This window comes from Scylla paramamosain, chromosome 2 (genome assembly GCF_035594125.1).
Source record: "Scylla paramamosain isolate STU-SP2022 chromosome 2, ASM3559412v1, whole genome shotgun sequence".
In the NCBI taxonomy this organism is placed as follows: domain Eukaryota; kingdom Metazoa; phylum Arthropoda; class Malacostraca; order Decapoda; family Portunidae; genus Scylla; species Scylla paramamosain.
Genome location: NC_087152.1, coordinates 36,654,317 through 36,674,316, shown reverse-complemented (window position 1 = coordinate 36,674,316; position 20,000 = coordinate 36,654,317). Strand labels below are relative to the sequence as shown.

The window sequence follows — 20,000 nt, the reverse complement described above, 5'->3', positions numbered from 1 at the left end:
GTGCTAGCGGATAGTGACGTTGTTCGGTAAGACTGTTAGGTCTCAACATTGCATCCCAGGTTAGTGGAATCTCTTAGTGGTTTCATATAGCGGAGAAAAAGTAGCGATGCTCCTTCTCCTCCTTCTACCCCACCACCCATCAAAATTTAGATATAGTTATTATTGTTCATATTTTGAGATTAGGTGTGTGTGTGTGTGTGTGTGTGTGTGTGTGTGTGTGTGTGTGTAACTTCCATTACAAAAAAAATAATCAACTCTTTTCATCTGTACAATACACAAAGTAAAACACGCTACTTAACTACCCTCGAAATAGGAAGGAATATACTCAATACAGAGATGAAAAAGAAAAACATGTATTTAGTAGAAATTAAAGGAAAGCACAGCCACAAAAAGGCAAACTTTCCCTCACCTAACAATACTAAGATACCAAACTTGCGTCCCTTCACTGACAGGAAGACAGCTGTCATGGATCTGTGGCCATTGATACGTTATGGGTTCACGCGTCATTGCAATGAATCAAACACACCTTACAGATTCAACTGGCTAGCTTTCCTTCACCCTTTCTTTGACTCTGGGAGCGGCAAGTCGAGCGAGCGTTCTCTCTCTCTCTCTCTCTCTCTCTCTCTCTCTCTCTCTCTCTCTCTCTCTCTCTCTCTCTCTCTCTCTCTCTCTCTCTCTCTCTCTCTCATTATTATTATTATTATAATCATCATCATTATTGCATAGCTTGCATATTTATAATCAATAACAATAATAACAATAATAATAATAATTATAATAATAATAATAATAATAATAATAATAATAATAATAATAATAGTAATTACAACAACAACAGAAATAACAGTAGCAATATAAAAACTCAATGAAATACGATTTAATGTTGAATAAAATAAAGATTTACTGCTTAAAAGTTATTATCGGTATTATACCACAAAATCACGTCATTGCGTAGTAATTGTATTGTTGGGGAAACATTTGTGGAGTTTGAGTCTCTTGCCAGAGCACTAAGGTGGAGGTGGGGGTGTGGTGATCTCATAGATGGTGTGGAAAGGTAAAGGACACGCTGTAGGAAGAGGTGCAAGGGGGTGTTGGGAGAGGAATATGTGCAGGTGTTGTAGATGTGTAGGATGCATTATGGTTTTCAACTTTTCACGAACACAGCTCGCCCTACACCTGCGTATTTGCCCTACGCTGTGCAGGCACAGGGGGGGCGTTCCTGTAGATAGTGTAGGGGCCGTCGTCGTAGGCATGGTTGTCGCCACCGACAGGGAGGCCCACTTGATTGATGGGCAGAGTGCTGCGCGACGACGCCAGACTTTCAGCATCTTCTGTAGATTTCATCTGCATTTTATCTTGCTTCATACGTTCTCCAAACCCTCCGTCGTCTTCGTCTTGAGGTCTGGTCTGTCGCTGTTCCTTCTTGGCCTCCACATTTGGTCTGGAGTACAGGTCAGCCAAGCTGCGCACTGGCCTCGCGGATTCAGTGTTACCGCGAATGTAGTCAGTCCGTCTGGCCCGAGATGGCGGGCTGTACAGGTCATCGTCATCCTTGGTGTCCTTGCAGCAGGGACAGCAGCGGCAAGTCAGCATCCTCCACACCCACAGGTCATCCAGGTGATCGCTGTTAAGACCCAAATAGACGAGGAGAACTATGAGGAGAACTCCCAGGATGCAGCCGATGGTGATGCCAGCGATGGCTCCGGGTGACAGATTATTCGTTGAGCTGCACGCCGCCATTTCTCGCACAGCGTTGGAGGCGCTGCCGTACGAGCCGTTGTAGTACGCCACGACAGTCAAGGTGTACACTTTGTTGCAGCCCGGAAGTGTAACCTGATCCTGCACCGTTGACCCCGCCAACACCCCAGAGAAGTTGCCGATGGGGGACAGGTCCACGCCACCCAGTTGGCAATGAACTGCATACCATTCGGCTGCGGCAGAAAATAAATGAATAAATAATTTAAAATAAAAAATAAATAAATTGATAAAAGATAAAAATAGTAAATAATAATAATAATATTAATAATAATAATAATAATAATAATAATAATAATAATAATAATAATAATAATAATAATGAGCAATAACACAATAAGACAAGATAAAAACAAATAAATAGATGAAATAAGTCAATAAAATAAATATGCCGTGGAACAATTCGTTCATTTCATAAAGCAATTCATTTCTAATTATTCCCCACGTAGCGCGGCCTGCCACTCACCTTGGCCCTGGTCAAGCTGTGCTCCCGGAGCTGTGAAGGAGAGGGTCACATCACGTCCACTACGCGACGCCTCGAGGTCCGTCACTCGTCCTGGGGGAAGCGTCACAGGTGGCACTCCCGTGAACCGTCCCGAGACAGCAGACGAGGAAAACGTAAAGCTTCCGATGGTTATAAGTTGAAGGCTTGACACGTTCAGCTGGCTGCCACAGCAAGCCACGTCTCCTGCAGTGCACCAAAGCGTTAAAGATCCAAGAACATAATTTCTATGATGTAAAGTAAGAACAGTGCTTTGGAATCTGAAGCAGGGAAGAAACACGCGAACAGAACACCGTAACAAGGCCAAGTTGCGCAATGAAGACACAATCATCATGGTGTGGAAATGTTGACGCGAGCAGACACTGACGAGTAGCATTTGTGTTCGCTCGGATGCTATGCAGTTTTGTCACGAAAACCCGTCCACACTGGTGTTTGGTAGCGACTTGGAGCTGCGTCACGGTGTTCTGATAGTATGTCTGTGCCTAGTGTAGTATGAGGAACTAACCTCCGAGGAGTGGCATATATATATATATATATATATATATATATATATATATATATATATATATATATATATATATATATATATATATATATATATATATATATATATATGGAGGAGGCAGTAAGCACCTGCCGAAACGATAATTACTCCCAGTGAGGTCTAAAGCACTGGATCAGGGGGCGCTGTGACTTTTCATTAAACCCAACTGTGACCTCACTGAACGTTTCCCTTTGTGTCTCACAACACAAGGGAGAAGTCACTGCCTGCCCTCCAAAGAAAACTCTCTTCCTCAATACAAAACTACAAGCACCTAATAACACACACACCCTTCACTCAAAATTTCAAAATTCATGGAGACTCCTACACCAGCCTCGGAGTCCCCATCTCGGGAGGGGACCACAAAATGTCCCCAGGTCGTACTGCCCTTCTGACGACGACTCTAAGTGTCTTGACACACCCCCTCAACTTTTTCTTCATTAACTTCTGCAACATTCGTGGTCTAAGATCTAATTTTCAATCTGTAGAACACCACCTCTCCTCTACTAAACTTCATCTTTTCCTCACTGAAACTCAGGTGTCTGAGGCAACTGACAGTAGCCCCTTTTCTGTTCCCTCCTACTTTCTCTATCCTCATTTTCGATCCAAAGCTAGATGTTGCGTTTATGTGCGCAACGATTTAATCTGCTCTCGTGCCCACGCTCTTGAATCTTCCGAGTTTTCCACCATCTGGCTACGACTATAGAGTCACTCTTAAACTAAATTTATCTGTGATGTATATCTCTCACCTAACTCCTCTGACTATAAGACATTCTTTGACTACTTAACTTCCAAAGTGGAGCACATTCTGACTCTCTTCCCTTTTGCAGAGATTTCCATTCTTGGAGATTTCAATGTTCACCATCAGCTTTGGCTTTCCTTTCCCTTCACTGACCATCCTGGTGAACTAGCCTTCAACTTTGCTATCCTCCATGACCTAGAGCAATTGGTGCAACACCCTACTTGTATTCCAGACCGTCTTGGAGATACGTACAACATTCTTGACCTTTTCCTGACCTCTAATCCTTCTACTTATGCTCTCTTCTCCGTTGGACTCCTCCGACCACAATCTCATATCTGTATCTTGTCCTATCGCTCCAATCCCTCCTCAGGATCCCCCTAAGCGAAGGTGCTTCTGGCGCTTTGCCTCTGCTAGTTGGAGGTATGCTGAGGAGGTATTTGCTGATTTTCCTTGGAATGACTACTGCTTCCGTGTCAGAGACCCGTCTTTGTGTGCTGAGCGCATAACAGAGGTGATAGTGTCTGGCATGGAGGCGTACATTCCTCACTCTTTTTCTCGACCTAAGCCTTCCAAACCTTGGTTCAACACAGCTTGTTCTCGTGCTATATATGATAGAGAGGTGGCCCACAAAAGGTACTTGAGCCTTTCATCACCAGAATCTCATGCACTTTATATTTCTGCCCGGAACCATGCCAAGTGTGTTCTCCAACTAGCCAAAAACTCCTTCATTAACAGAAAGTATCAAAATCTTTCAAGATCTAACCCCCTTCGTGACTTCTGGCATCTAGCCAAAAATATCTCCAATAACTTTGCTTCTTCTTTTCCTCCTTCATTTCAACAAGATTGCACCATTGCTATCACATCTATTTCTAAAGCTGAACTCTTCTCTCAAACTTTTGCTAGAAACTCTACCTTGGACAATTCTGGGCTTATTCCTCCCTCTCCTCCACCATCTGACTACTTTATGCCACCTATTAAAATTCTTTGCAATGATGTTTTCCATGCCCTCGCTGGCCTAAACCCTCGGAAGGCTTATAGACCTGATGGGGTCCCTCCTATTTTTCTCTGAAACTGTGCCTCCGTGCTTGCACTTGGCCTAGTCAAATTCTTTCAGCTCTGTCTGTCAATATCTACCTTTCCTTCTTGCTGGAAGTTTGCCTACATTCAACCTATTCCTAAAAAGGATGACCGTTCTAATCCCTCAAATTACCGTCCTATTGTTTTAATTTCCTGCCTATCTAAAGTTTGTTTAATTTATACTCAACAGGAAGATTCTTAAACATCTGTCACTTCACAACTTTCTATCTGATCGTCAGTATGGGTTCCGTCAAACCTGCTCTTCTGGTGATCGTCTGACTTTCCTTACTGAGTCTTAGTCATCCTCTTTTAGAGATTTTGGTGAAACTTTTGCTGTTACTTTGGACATATCAAAAGCTTTTGATAGAGTCTGGCACAAAGCTTTGATTTCCAAACTACCCTCCTATGGCTTCTATCCTTCTCTCTGTAACTTCATCTCAAGTTTCCTTTCTGACCGTTCTATTACTGCTGTGGTACACGGTCACCGTTCTTCTCCTAAATCTATTAATAGTGGTGTTACTCAAGGTTCTGTCCTATCACCCACTCTCTTCTTATTATTCATCATTGACCTTCTAAACCAAACTTCTTGTCCTATCCACTCCTACGCTGATGATACCACCCTGCACTTTTCCACATCTTTTCATAGACGTCTAACCCTTCAGGAAGTAAACATTTCACGCAGGGACGCCACAGAATGCCTGACTTCTGATCTTTTTAAAATTTCTGATTGGGGCAGAGCAAACTTGGTGTTGTTCAATGCCTCAAAAACTCAATTCCTCCATCTATCAACTCGACACAACCTTCCAGACAACTATCCTCTCTTCTTCAATGACACTCAACTGTCCCCCTCTTCTACACTGAACATCCTCGGTCTGTCCTTTACTTATAATCTGAACTGGAAGCTTCACATCTCATCTCTAGCTAAAACAGCTTCTATGGAGTTAGGTGTTCTGAGACATCTCCGCTAGTTTTTCTCACCTCCCCCCAGCTGCTGACTCTGTACAAGGACCTTATCCGTCCATGTATGGAGTATGTTTCACATGTCTTGGATTCCACTCATACCGCTCTTCTAGACAGGGTGGAATCAAAAGCTTTTTCGTCTCATCAACTCCTCTCCTCTAACTGACTGTCTTCAACCTCTCTCTCATCGTCGCAATGTTGCATCTCTAACTGTCTTCTACCGCTATTTTCATGCTAACTGCTCTTCTGATCTTGCTAACTACATGCCTCCCCTTCTCCCGCGGCCTCGCTGCACAAAGCTTTCTTCTTTCTCTCACCCCTATTCTGTCCACCTCTCTAATGCAAGAGTTAACCAGTATTCTCAATCATTCATCCCTTTCTCTGGTAAACTCTGGAACTCCCTGCCTGCTTCTGTATTTCCACCTTCCTATGACTTGAATTCCTTCAAGAGGGAGGTTTCAAGACACCCTTCAAATTTTGACTACCGCTTCGGACCCTTTTATGGGACTGGCTCTTAGTGGGCTTTTTTTTTTGGGGGGGAGGGGGGATTTTTGTTGCCCTTGGCCTGTGTTCCTCCTACATAAAAAAAAAAAAAAAAAAATATATATATATATATATATATATATATATATATATATATATATATATATATATATATATATATATATATATATATATATATATATATATATATATATATATATATATATATATATATATAATTTTATTTTATTTTGACACGTGTCTGTTGAATAACCTTAAGCCAGTGACATGTGTTCAGTAAATGGCAGCAGTGCTATGAAGGCTCTAAACTGTGATGCTCTGCATTCCTGTTGTATCTGCACGGTCTGGTAATTCGTTGTATGTGACAAAATTCTGAAGATAACCTGAGTGTTGTTATTTTTGCTGACTGCATCCTTGACAGGTACATTAGCTTTATATTTGGAACTCCCGCTAAGCCATTACTGTCACGAGGCTGTTAAGTGACAATTGGTAAATTAATTAATGCAGTCAGGAGATAGTTATGTGGCGTGGATTAGCAAGGCTTTGTTTACAAACAAAGGAAGACGCTGCACCACAAAAGACCATTCCTCATACTACACCCCTCAAGAAGACCCCGGCAGCCACGCTAACCTGAGATGGTCGGGGCGGCCCTGAGGGAGGTGTCCACCATCTTGGCCTGTCCATTGTTGTCCGTAACTGTCAAAGTGATGCTGACGTCGTCCTTAGGTTGGAATCCCACCAAGTAGCCAGAGTAGATTCCGTCCTGCCCCGTCACATCGGCTGCAGAAAATTATATATATATATATATATATATATATATATATATATATATATATATATATATATATATATATATATATATATATATATATATATATATATATATATATATATATATATATATATATATATATGATATGATAAATAAGAAGCAAGAACGAGGACTAAAAAATTTCGTTCACACAAGCATGAGACGGACGCGAAGATGTTTGGGACCAAGACTGACGACCATATTCTAAATCCATTCGACGTCATATCTCGACAACTCTTAACAGATTTTAGTGAAGCATTTCTTAACCATATCCGAACTCAGCACCCCATGTAGTGAGGTCTAGGCGGCCCAGCATCCCCTAACGTGCACCACAAAGCTTAGTGACGCAAACTTCCTACCAAAGTATGGAATGCTCTTACAAACTTAGTGTTTTCCATCACCAAGCTGAAATTAATTAACGCAGTTGAAAATCAGGTTGAAATTCATCAAATAAAAGAGCACACTCTCATCAGAAAGTATTCCTTTGATATTTATGTATCCCTTGTGAGGAACTCTGACAGTGTTTTCCAGTAAGTCCTAAAAATTACTTTACTACCCCAGATTAAGAAACATTGCTGTAATGGAAGTTACTTGGGTTTTCAAGAGTGTTTACATGATTCTATTGATAGTTCAACAAGGAATCTGTACTTTTAAAATAAAAAAAACCCGACTGGTCATGTCTGTGGTCTTTAAAGATAATCCTTATGAAAGCCCAAAGCGTTTACGATTAAGAATCCGAGAGGAACGCGGGAACTGCCCTGCCAGACCTACAGGACGAGGCGGTATACAGCTCCTCTTTCTTCAACCCACTCCTATGTGGAAAGTTCCTTCAATATGTTTCACAGCAAGGAGTGTACAGTACAGTGTGCACTTCCTTTCCGGGATACCAAATGTTAAAAAAAAAGATATTGATAGGCTGTGATGTATAAAACACTACCACCATCACTAACCCCGGATTCAAAAACGATTTGCTTTCTCTCTCTCTCTCTCTCTCTCTCTCTCTCTCTCTCTCTCTCTCTCTCTCTCTCTCTCTCTCTCTCTCTCTCTCTCTCTCCACGACTATCTTCCAAGGCCACAGAGATGATTAGCCGAGTTCTCAAGAGTGTTTCTCCCTTTAGTAATGTAGAAATCTTGTTAATATGTCACTAGAACCGTAAGAACACCCTTAAAAATCCGCGCAGCTTTAACCATTCCCCCCCTTTTTTTTTTTAGTGTAGTGGAGGTGCAGCGCAGAAGTGTTTCAGAATATGATCCTTCTCATCTCCATTACCACCGCAAGCAACACTCACCCCCTGTACCACTGTCATTAAGAGTGATGTTGACTGGAGTCCCTGGAGTATTCTTATTAGCCACCATCGCCGTGACGTCCGCAAACAATACCGGTGAAGAAGCGTTTTTGGTGACCTGAAAAACACATCGTCATCACCATCACCATCATCCTTATTATCATTATCATCATAAGTGGATTTTTAGTGACTAATGGAGGGATGTGGCTGATAGCGCGTAGCTGTGACGGGGCTGTGTGGCTTGCAGGGGGTAACATGGAAAGGGCAGAGATTGATTGATTGACTTAAAAAAATAAAAGGCAAGGCGCCGCAACATCGCCATATGGCGTCGCTACAAAATGGTCAAAGCCACTAAAATGGCAGGTTTAAATAGTGATAGTAAGAACAAAATTGTGGTAGGTTACAACATTGTAAAATCACTAAAAATGTCAAGATATAAAAGGAAATGGGATTAATCAACAAGAAGTGAAATGCTGCAAATTAAGATGGGGTCCCTCCTATTGTTCTCCGAAACTGTGCCTCCGTGCTTGCACCTTGCCTTGTCAAACTCTTTCAGCTCTGTCTGTCAACATCTACCTTTCCTTCTTGCTGGAAGTTTGCCTACATTCAACCTGTTCCTAAAAAGGGTGACCGTTCTAATCCCTCAAACTACCGTCCTATTGCTTTAATTTCCTGCCTATCTAAAGTTTTTGAATCTATCCTCAACAGGAAGATTCTTAAACATCTATCACTTCACAACCTTCTATCTGATCGCCAGTATGGGTTCCGTCAAGGCCGCTCTACTGGTGATCTTCTGGCTTTCCTTACTGAGTCTTGGTCATCTTCTTTTAGAGATTTTGGTGAAACTTTTGCTGTTGCCTTGGACATATCAAAAGCTTTTGATAGAGTCTGGCACAAAGCTTTGATTTCCAAACTACCCTCCTACGGTCTCTATCCTTCTCTCTGTAACTTCATCTCAAGTTTCCTTTCTGACCGTTCTATTGCTGCTGTGGTAGATGGTCACTGTTCTTCTCCTAAATGTATTAACAGTGGTGTTCCTCAGGGCTCTGTCCTGTCACCCACTCTCTTCTTATTATTCATTAATGATCTTCTAAACCAAACCTTGTCCTATCCACTCCTACGCTGATGATACCACACTGCACTTTTCCACGTCTTTTCATAGACGTCCAACCCTTCAGGAGGTAAACATATCACGCAGGGAAGCCACAGAACGCCTGACTTCTGATCTTTCTAAAATTTCTGATTGGGGCAGAGCAAACATGGTATTGTTCAATGCCTCAAAAACTCAATTCCTCCATCTATCAACTCGACACAACCTTCCAGACAACTATCCTCTCTTCTTCAGTGACACTCAACTGTCCCCCTCTTCTACACTGAACATCCTCGGTCTGTCCTTTACTTATAATCTGAACTGGAAACTTCACATCTCATCTCTAGCTAAAACAGCTTCTATGAAGTTAGGTGTTCTGAGACGTCTCCGCCAGTTTTTCTCACCCCCCCAGCTGCTAACTCTGTACAAGGGCCTTATCCGTCCATGTATGGAGTATGCTTCACTTGTCTGGGGGGGGTTCCACTCATACTGCTCTTCTAGACAGGGTAGAATCAAAAGTTTTTCGTCTCATCAACTCCTCTCCTCTAACTGACTGTCTTCAGCCTCTCTCTCACCGCCGCAATGTTGCATATCTAGCTGTCTTCTACCGCTATTTTCATGCTAACTGCTCTTCTGATGCTTCTGCTGCTCTTCATGCCTGCCCTCCTTCCGCGGCCTCGCTGCACAAGACTTTCTTCTTTCTCTCACCTCTATTCTGTCCACCTCTTTAACGCAAGAGTTAACCAGTATTCTCAATCATTCATCCCTTTCTCTGGTAAACTCTGGAACTCCCTGCCTGCTTCTGTATTTCCACCTTCCTATGACTTGAATTCCTTCAAGAGGGAGGTTTCAAGACACTTATTCATCAATTTTTGACCACTGCTTTGACCCTTTTATGGGACTGGCATTTCAGTGGGCATTTTTTTTATTAGATTTTTGTTGCCCTTGGCCAGTGTCCATCCTACATAAAAAAAAAAAGAAAGAAGGCTGAAAGAGAAGGGACAGCGAGAGAGGCAGTAGGAGTAAAACAGGGAGAGAGTTACTGTATCAACAGCAGTATTATCATCACCACCACCACCACCATTGTCATTATCATCATCATCATCATGCATATCACTGCCAGCAAAACTTCCCTGTCTCCCCTCCCTCCTCCTTCCCCTGGCAGTGTGGGGTGATGGAGCCACATTTGTGACAATGCTAGGGGCGCCACTGTTCTAATGTTGCAAGAGTAATTTTTAAGATGTCGCAGTTCCCTCTGAGGCTCGTTTTGCACCCCTCGTTAACACCAACGTCACTCACCCAAGGCTACCTTACCGTGGCCAGCAGGCGTGGAGCGGATCCTTTGGAATATGGCAGATTGTGAAGTCCTTTGGGACTCCACGCCGACACCTCCAGATCGAACGGCGCCGGAGTGGGAGTGGCCCAGAGTTCTGCTATCACGGTCATAGACTTTGCGGAATTCCTCATGGATACTTGGTACCCACCATTCTGTAACGCACCAACCAGCTATTCGGATCACCGAACATAATTCTTCTCTCTAATGGCACATCACTTATTTGTTATACGAGTGTACAACACTTAACTCTCTGCCTAACTTGTAACCAATGCAAACATCTTTTTGTGTTCCCTGGATGTGGCCACACACACACACACACACACACACACACACACACACACACAGACCTGTAACGTGCTAATTGGATACAAGATGGCTGAATTCCTTTCGTCAGCAGGATTAATCTCCCTGCCAGTTGGGTCAGTGACACTGATCATGGCCAAATCAGTTTGGTACTTGAAGACTTTAACATAAGCTGGAGAGATGTACGCAGTGTTGTCGTTCACCTGAAGGGGAATGGTGCAGCTGCTAGCTTGACAGTTACCACTCACCACCTGAAACAAGCGTTTGTTAATCATACAGCCCCGTGCATGATATTAAAATACAACATAATAATAATAATGTAACAACAACTCCCTAGGTACCTACCCGGACCGCTGGGCTGCCAGCAGCAGTCAGTAAGCTGCCGTGAAGCCCTGCAGATCCACCAACGGACTGGTAAGTATAATCACCAGTGGTGATGAGATCATTCTGTATTGTGAGGATGGACGTGTCTGGAGAAATACCAGCGAGTTGTTCATAGATCTGCGTGGGCACAGAAGGGTTGCTAGGGTATAGAATTGGCCACACAGGATTGTTATCGGCTGCCTCCACCAGATTTTCATTTGGGAGAAGTGCATATTCTTGCAAGTTCTGCGTCAGAAGCACCAGCGTTCCTCCTTGGGGACCAAGTACCTAAGGAAGACAATAGTATCACAATTACATAATGATGAATATTAAATCTCAATTACATCTTTCCATCACATCAAAATCATATGATTCATTCTGTGTTCATTTGCATTCTGTCAACTGTAATCCAAAACTAAGACTCAAAACTCCACCATTAAGAAACAATGGGCTCATTGTCGCGGCCTCCCTCGCCGTGCATCACATTCACCTTATCACAATATTACCTAGATTTTTTACTGCTGTGTTATCACACTGAACAAGATACGCGTACCTGAACTCCCCTCTGGATTGCTGTACCCAGGACCTTGCTCCCCTCGTAAGGCGAAGATTCATAAATTAAGCTAGCCAGGTGCTCTCTATTCGTCTTGCTAATGAGTGGAAGCAGTAAGGAAGCCTCAATCTTGCTTCCAAACATAACCACACCCACATAGCTCTCCGCTGCAGCCTCCTGCAAGATGAACTGGCGCACATTATCACGCAACTGCTCCCAGCGTCCTACCACCTGGAACACAAGTAATGCACATGAGCAGAGGTAGATCGTGGGTGAGAAAGCAGACGTTTGATGTAAGCAGAAGCCAATGGATCTTAGGTGCAGAGACACTGACCGGTTCCCCATTCACATCCGAAGCCATCAGGGTGGTGTACTCCAAGAGGAACACCGTGCGCGGCCAGTCCTGCTCCGCACTCACCACCGTGAAGTTGGTGCTCGCCAAGCTGATCGGAGAGTTCCTGGTGGGGGGTAGTCCAGTTGTTAATCGTGGACACCATGATGTCATTGCAGCTTTGTCAGGAAAGCTGCATGATATTTTTGCTTATCTAATATTTATGTTTTGATTTTATATGCACCTCAAAATCTCTTAACAGAAACTCATAAGAATGGAAATACAGTTCTTAGTCATCCAGAAACTTTTCATCCAGTTCTGGAGTATTAAGGAATGGCGCCACATCCAGCACCACAGCTGCACAGAACACATTGACGTGTCAACATCTCAGCTGCACACAGGCTGGACACCACAGCTGCACACACCCTGGACACCCCGACACCACAGCTGCACAGAACACTGAGGCACCCCGACACCACAGCTGCACACACCCTGGACACCCCGACACCACAGCTGCACAAAACACTGAGGCACCCCGATACCACAGCTGCAAAGAACACTGAGGCAACCCGACACCACAGCTGCACAGAACACTGAGGCACCCCGACACCACAGCTTCACAGAACACTGAGGAACACTAACTGTACATGTCGCTGTGAAGCACAACACCTTTGCTGTAAACTGCGGCAGCATCTGATGCACCCCAGCACGGGGAACAAGCAGCCTTGGCCTTCCCCACGTCAAATTATTTCGGGGTTTTCAAAAGAGTTTTCATAATTCTAGTAGCAGCTTAACAAAGATTTGCATCATCAGTTAGAAAAACACTCATAGGACGACTAATCATCCATGTGGCCTTTGAAAAGAGTCCTGATGAGAATACTGTTTAAGAATACGAAGCAGTGTTATCAGCTTTGTTCGTGAGACATTTGGACTTTCAAATTTTTCCGTGTCTCTTCACGACAACATCTAAGGTCTCTCCACACGAAGGGTAACTTCCCGACGGGCAGACACTGTTACCAGTTTTGTAGGTGAGTTACGGCCGTGAGTGTAAATGACGTCATAAACGAGGAAACTACAGACAAACCATGGCCACGTCTGACCACAACAGAGGTGTGTCCGCGACCCGCCAATGCGTGCCGGGGACTAACTGATTTGGTAACAATGTTAAAAAGCGAAGAGCGACCAGTGCCTGTCGGGCAGTTGCCCTTCTTGTGGACGGGCCTAACAAGCTCTAGAGGACTGGAGTTTTCAGAAGTGTTTACGTGATTCTAGTAATAGTTTAACAAGGTTTCTATAACGTTAAAGGGAAAAATACACCCACGAGAACCAGACAAATGAACTTTAAGGCCTTTGAAAATACGAGTTGTCCTTATAAAAGAACGTGCGTTTATTAATGTGAGTCCCTCACCCGCTCATATCCGTGTGCCAAGCTATCACGTCCATGACGCTGCTCTGGTCACAAAGCAGGTTGTGTTTGGTGGGCGCTGCTGCATTGTGCGTGGCGGCATCGCAAAAGTTAATCACCTGAAAGGAAACGTAATTTGTATGAAAAGGCATTACAAGATGAAAATAAATTATGCATTTTCTTCTTATCTTACGTTAATGAGTTCGTGCATTATTTGTTGGCTGTGTCCCTTAAAAATAAATACAAATAAATTGATGAAAGAAAGGCATACAGCAGCAAAAACACAAGACTTCATATTCAACGTTTCTCCATCTTAAGAGTACATCGACTATGCTCAACAACCTCTAGTGAAAGTTGTTGGGGTTTTCAAGAATGTTTTGATGGTTGTAGTGATAGTCTGACAAAAATTCTACACTGAGAACCGAACCATCATCCGTGGCCTGACATTAGTCCTTATGAAAGACCAACACGTTTAAGAATACAGGCTTGAGTGTGCAAAATGCAGCCGTAGAGGGACGCTCACTAAGGACAAGGTAACACTTTAGAAACCTTTGCTACTCCTACACTGCCAGGGGTGGCTAAGAGAGGACAAAGACAAGCCATTTCTGAGTCGGTCAAAGCCAATGTTTGAGGCAGATTAGGGGAAGAGGAGAGTAGAAAAAAGATCTTACCGAGTCGAGGAAGGGAGCGGCGAGGAGAGAGGAGGTGACACTGGTGTTTTGTATCAACTCAGGGATGAACTGGCAATCTGCTTCGGTGTCTCCCGAACACGACCTGCAGGACGGGGACATGGAGCTTGTGTTAGCAGGGTCGTTTTTGTTGTTTTTGATGTTGTTGTTGTTATTGTTGTTGTTGTTGTTGTTGTTGTTGTTGTTGTTGTTGTTGTTGTTGTTGTTGTTGTTGTTGTTGTATGTCTGTACTCATACACACTTGGCAATAAAAATAAAAGTATATGGTGTGTGTGTGTGTGTGTGTGTGTGTGTGTGTGTGTGTGTGTGTGTGTGTGTGTGTATGTGTGTGTTGTTTTATCCATTATCATTGAAGCTCTTTGCATAGTAATCTCCAAGAGAGAGAGAGAGAGAGAGAGAGAGAGAGAGAGAGAGAGAGAGAGAGAGAGAGAGAGAGAGAGAGAGAGAGAGAGAGAGAGAGAGAGAGAGAGAGAGAGAGAGAGAGAGAGAGAGAGAGAGAACTAATCAAGTGCCTGAATGCAGACCGAATTGTTCAGTGGGATTCTTTTTTCCTCTTTTTTGTTTCCCTTGGCCAGTGACCCTCTTACGTAAAAAAAGGAAGTGAAAAAAAATACGAGTAGAAGAAGAGAATGATCAAGAAAATTTAGGAAAAGGAGCACGAAGAGCGTAGAAAATAAGAGAGGAAAGGGAAAAATAAATGTAAAAAAAAAAAAAACAGAGAACAATGAAAATTCGCAACTAAAAAACTTCGGGAAAAAAATTTATTCAATTGTCGATAGAACTTGTACGTTCAAGACTGTCTTTACGTCTTGATTTTAATTTTCTCATCACAGATTTCACAGACCAGCTTTCATACCATTCTCGACAAACCCTTAAAAAAAAAAAAAAAAGAATACATCTGCACATGGTGACCAACAGTTAAAAGTACAACGAGTAATTTACCGAGGTCAATATTGCCATTCATAAATTATAGTCTGTGTCATAATGCTGCAATTGTGAGTATAATAAATTGTTAATGAGAATTTGCCGTTCATTTATATTAATATATAAATTAACGCTGAAAATGTTATTATAGAGTTGTTCGTGGAATGAATTTGTATTATTTATTAGTAATTGAAAGTGGCATTTGATTAATGTTTAAAGGCGGGATGTGTGATGGGACTCCCAGTGTCTGGCCGCCGCGCCACTCCCCTCTGCTTCTGCAAGAAACGCATGACTGATTGTCTTTAACGTTGACTGGAAGGACCCCATTTCTGTTCTATAATCAATATTTTTGTGATATGATGACAGACTTCATTTTCATCTTAAATGTCAAAAAATATGATCAGCAATTCATGTGACGCCTAACATCTAACTGAGAAACAGCATTCTTGTCATTTTGGCACCGAAAAAGTTTTGCCAATCACTTTGTATTGGTTAAAGCCGCCCGTCACACATTCAAGATTCTCGTCACGACAACACCAACAATAACTGTCATAGCTCTGTCGTGACGCCGTTTTGTGGTCAGTCGTGACGAGTCTTGGATGGTCGTAGGTCATTATGGGGCCGTCCCGATTTTTTGTGTATGCTTCAAAAAGACGTGGAGCTCGACGACTATCGAATAATGGCCTACGACTATCAAAACTTGTCGCGACTGACCATAAAACTGTGTCATAACAGAGTTATGATCGTTATTCTTGGCGCTGTCGTGACGAGAATTTTGAATGTGTGACGGGGGCTTTACTACTTCAGTGACTTTCCTCACACCAGAACACCACGCTGCCCTTGACTTTTGGTGCTCTCCCCACCCACTGCTGACCATTCCCTGCCCACCCAACTTCAACTAGAGCTTTCTGAATGTAGTCACACTGTGGCACGTAAGCGTTTCAGAATATAATCCTGAAACTCACATGGCGCCCTCCAGCTGATTGTCGGTGCAGTAGGTGGGCGTGATGGTGTTGGTGTCGTCGAGGTAAACTTGGGGAAAGATGGCGTCGTGCAGGTGGCCATACTCCTCAAACACTCCCCAGCGGAACTTGGCCCACTCGTGCACCAGGACATTCCCTAAGGGCGGTACAGAGAAGCCCCGGATATTAAAAGTCACCTTACTTGGCTGGAAAAGACAACTACACTACACAGAATCTCTCGGTCACAGTACTAGTCTTTCTTTTTTCTTTCTTTCTTTCCTTTTTTTTATCCTTTCACTGCTGGATAAATAAATAAATAGATGAATAAATAGATAAATAGCTCCATATCATTTCTTTTTTTTTCTTTTTACCTTCTTTTTTTTCACTTACTTTTTACAGTGCCACGAATGTTAACTTGTGACGGCTGAACGTTTTTTAAACCAGCATTTGTTTGGTTCACGTTCAGGATGTTCTCGCATTACAAAAAAAAATTGAGGAGAGATCTAGTACCTTTCTTCGTCTTTGTGAAGGAAACCCAGGCGTCTTAACCCTTCCAGTAACCTGGGCATCAATTCTTATTATATTTTCGGTAAATTTTGAGGGTTTTACTGAGTCTTGGGTGGCAATTTTCATCATCACCTTGCTAAAACTCATCCATGGTTAGTCCTCAGCTACAACTGTATCTATATTTATTTTATTCTTATTAAATAAACATTATTTGTAAACTGCGCATTGTCTTGAAGGCCTCAACTTGCTCCTTTGACAGTACTCAGAGCCCAGTAAGCCTAGAGTTTGGGGACGTGTACGATGTGTGGTGAGAGAATGTGCAAAAGTGGCTGGAAATAAGTGGAAAGGACAGAGAGAGAGAGAGAGAGAGAGAGAGAGAGAGAGAGAGAGAGAGAGTGAGAGAGAGAGAAGTGATTCAAATATCTTTAAAATATCTACTTTAGTGTGTGGTAACTTCATAAAATTGCAAGGAGTATGAGTTATGATGATCAGAAAGCAAAAATTCGTGACTAAAGAACGAAATATCAGAATGCCGGAACAAGAGGAGAGCTGAGAGAAAGAAGGAACGCTCTAGTACGCAGATAAAAAAAAAGAAATACTGATGGCTTTTAATTCAAGGAAGAAAACGAAGTCCAGATATGGCATTTTCCAAAAGTTATATAAACATTTGGCTGGACGCGATGGATATAGGTGGGAGTGAAATGAAGTAATGATTCTTTGCTCCTTTGCATATAAATAGCAGGCGTGGCGTGAACACTCGATCCGGCAGTGGAAGGAAGGCTGCCTGAAGAGTTAACCTTGAGGGCACAGTAGCTGTTAGAGAAAGAGAGGAGTGAGTGTTTAGGATGCGCAGCAGAATTCAGACAGAAGAAAGAGCAGCATTCATGGTAAATTAACAGTGAGTGTTTGAGATGCGAGGCACAATTCACATAGGCGAAAGAAAGAATAAGCTGAGTATAAGCTATTTCAAGAAGTCTGGGCGTCAGAAGAAAAGAGCATAAGTGAGGAAGAAGTGGAAAGAAAATTTTATGTAACTTCTCAACATGAAATTAGAATTTGGTGGGGGAACAGAGGCACGTGGATATAGGAAAGAGAGCGGGAACTGGGTGAAGGTCTTCCGAGTAAAGTTTGCTGAATGTCTGCAAATAAGGTTAAATATAGCAAGAGGGTAATAAAGTCTTTTGAGAAGTTGGTGAAAGGATAAAATGTTCTCATGTTCGGATTCCAAAGAAAGCAAGTGTCGCTGCGTGACTCGTGCTGAAAGACTCCCAGGTAATATTTCTTTAGACTAGTGGGATGATAAAGGAAAGCAAATACACAAATACAAAGCAGGTTCGTGGTTGCTATTGAAAAAAAATAAATAATAGGAGAGTGAATGAGTGAATGAATATATATATATATATATATATATATATATATATATATATATATATATATATATATATATATATATATATATATATATATATATATATTAATACATGCCTGAAATTTAGATACAAGTAGAGAAAAAAATATAAAAGAATTAGAATGCCGTCAAATCACACCAGTAAAGAGTTGACAGAGACATTCATCTTGTGTGGAATGAGTTACACAGTCCAGTAACATCATAGAAAGCCTGGGTTTGCAAATGAGGGAAGGCATACTTTGGCAACTTTCTTCATAATGCCTGGGTGAAATTCAGTAATAACAAAGTGCATGAGATAATGAAAGTGGAGAAACGGGATTTTCCAGGGTCTGAAGAGTTACTAAGTGGGCAAGGAAGAATACTGGAGATGATACAGTAATACCTAATTAATACATGAATCGAGACTGCTCAGAAAGTGTTCAGCTTAAAGTAATGGAGAAGGAAAGGCATCAGTGTAGCACGAGAAAATCAATTTGAACAAAATGTAGAGGAACGCAATGGAAGAAAAAGGTGTGATGAGCACGTTTAGACACATGTATGGATCTCTCTCTCTCTCTCTCTCTCTCTCTCTCTCTCTCTCTTAATGTTAAGAGTTTAACCTGTGTAAATCGAAACTACTTCACCAGTATCCCGTTTCTTCTTTTTTTACTCTTCGAAGCCTCGGATGGTCCTCGGTTTCATACTGTGAGTTTAACAGTTCGAGTATTTATGTGTCCAGTTCATTGCCATCACTGTGTTCTGTTACATGTTTACTTCAGGTCACATCTGTCGACAAAATTGATAAACGGCACAGTAGTAGTCGTAGCATCAGCAGTACTTGAAGTAATTCTAGCTACTTGCTGCTTCACTACAACCACTTGTTACCAGTTGTTTCAGGGAGTGTCCCCCACAGCCTGGTCGGTGTGGCCGGGTCTGCAGTCACACATTCCTCTCTGCCATCTCAGCCGGGAAGCAGAAGGCAAGTGAGTATTACCATTTACATTTCTATAGTGCGAAGCAGGGCGGTTGTTAGGATTGGGCCAATAGGGAGCTTTAGAAAATATTAGATGAATTTATGGGAGGGATGACGAGTTAATATTTGTTTTATACAGGGACTGCTCTTTGTAGGCCTACTGGCTTCTCGTAACTGCCCTTATTGTCTTGGATGTACTTAGGTTCTTACGTCTGCCATACAAATCGAGGTACCGTCAAGAATATTACTATAAAGTGTAAACGAAGTCGTGTTCGCCTCCCAGACCCAGTGAGGCTGGTGCCGAACACTGAGCCAGAACAAGTCATTCATGACGGTCCTTGTGCCTCAGACAGCAGCCTGACGCACAGCAGGCACGGTTGAGGACACTCCAGTATCTCTCAGCAGTCGATTAGAGATGAATCTGAATGAGATTACTGTATGAACAGTGCAGTGGGTCATAAGATACATGTATGTCTCATATCAATTTCTGCGTCTACATGATGCTCCAAAGCTGGGCAGGACACAAGTAGCATGATAAAATGTTCAGTGATATCCTGAAACAGATGTCTCGTGACTCTCCAAGCAGCATCGCCTACTCACCTGGGTTGCCCACGTTGGTATTATCCAACAGAAAATTCTCAGGTACATAAATCCAGTCCCCAGGCTCGCCGCAGCCACCGGGTTGCTGCGTCCAGGGGTTGCCGCCGAAGAGGTAATGGGAGGGACCCACCCTGAGGTGCGCGGAGTCCCACATGTACACCAGCTGCGTGGGTTGGGATGGGTTGCCCTGGCACGCCCACTGCTGGGGCACCACGATCACCACGTCTCCAAAGAAAACCTTTCCCCCGGTGGCTGTGAACAACAGTGAAGAGGCCGCAGTGATCATGGCCTGCCGGAGAGACAAAATACAATATTTGAGATACTGAGTATTACATGAAATTTAATTATAACACACACACACACACACACACACACACACACACACACACACACACACAA

General features: G+C 42.8%; 1 protein-coding gene and 1 long non-coding RNA gene across 2 annotated transcripts in view; one reads left to right on the top strand and one right to left on the bottom strand.

Moving 5' to 3' along the window:
* LOC135114507 (uncharacterized) overlaps nucleotides 1–20,000 on the top strand; it is a 94,671-nt gene that overhangs the window by 51,285 nt on the left and 23,386 nt on the right. Inside the window, exon 4 of the long non-coding RNA XR_010275530.1 lies at nucleotides 18,917–19,011. This is a non-coding gene — a long non-coding RNA (uncharacterized LOC135114507). The remainder of the gene's footprint in view (nucleotides 1–18,916; nucleotides 19,012–20,000) is intronic.
* Nucleotides 338–20,000, bottom strand: part of LOC135114403 (calcium-activated chloride channel regulator 1-like) — a 25,020-nt gene continuing 5,357 nt past the window's right edge. The window contains exons 2-14 of the mRNA XM_064030309.1: nucleotides 19,602–19,890; nucleotides 16,138–16,291; nucleotides 14,231–14,333; nucleotides 13,563–13,678; nucleotides 12,158–12,281; nucleotides 11,824–12,054; nucleotides 11,253–11,558; nucleotides 10,952–11,158; nucleotides 10,583–10,756; nucleotides 8,182–8,296; nucleotides 6,712–6,861; nucleotides 2,222–2,443; nucleotides 338–1,931 (exon numbers count right to left, since the gene is read on the bottom strand). Of these exons, the coding sequence (XP_063886379.1) occupies nucleotides 1,171–1,931; nucleotides 2,222–2,443; nucleotides 6,712–6,861; nucleotides 8,182–8,296; nucleotides 10,583–10,756; nucleotides 10,952–11,158; nucleotides 11,253–11,558; nucleotides 11,824–12,054; nucleotides 12,158–12,281; nucleotides 13,563–13,678; nucleotides 14,231–14,333; nucleotides 16,138–16,291; nucleotides 19,602–19,890 (2,952 nt within the window). The 3' untranslated portion in view covers nucleotides 338–1,170. The remainder of the gene's footprint in view (nucleotides 1,932–2,221; nucleotides 2,444–6,711; nucleotides 6,862–8,181; nucleotides 8,297–10,582; nucleotides 10,757–10,951; nucleotides 11,159–11,252; nucleotides 11,559–11,823; nucleotides 12,055–12,157; nucleotides 12,282–13,562; nucleotides 13,679–14,230; nucleotides 14,334–16,137; nucleotides 16,292–19,601; nucleotides 19,891–20,000) is intronic.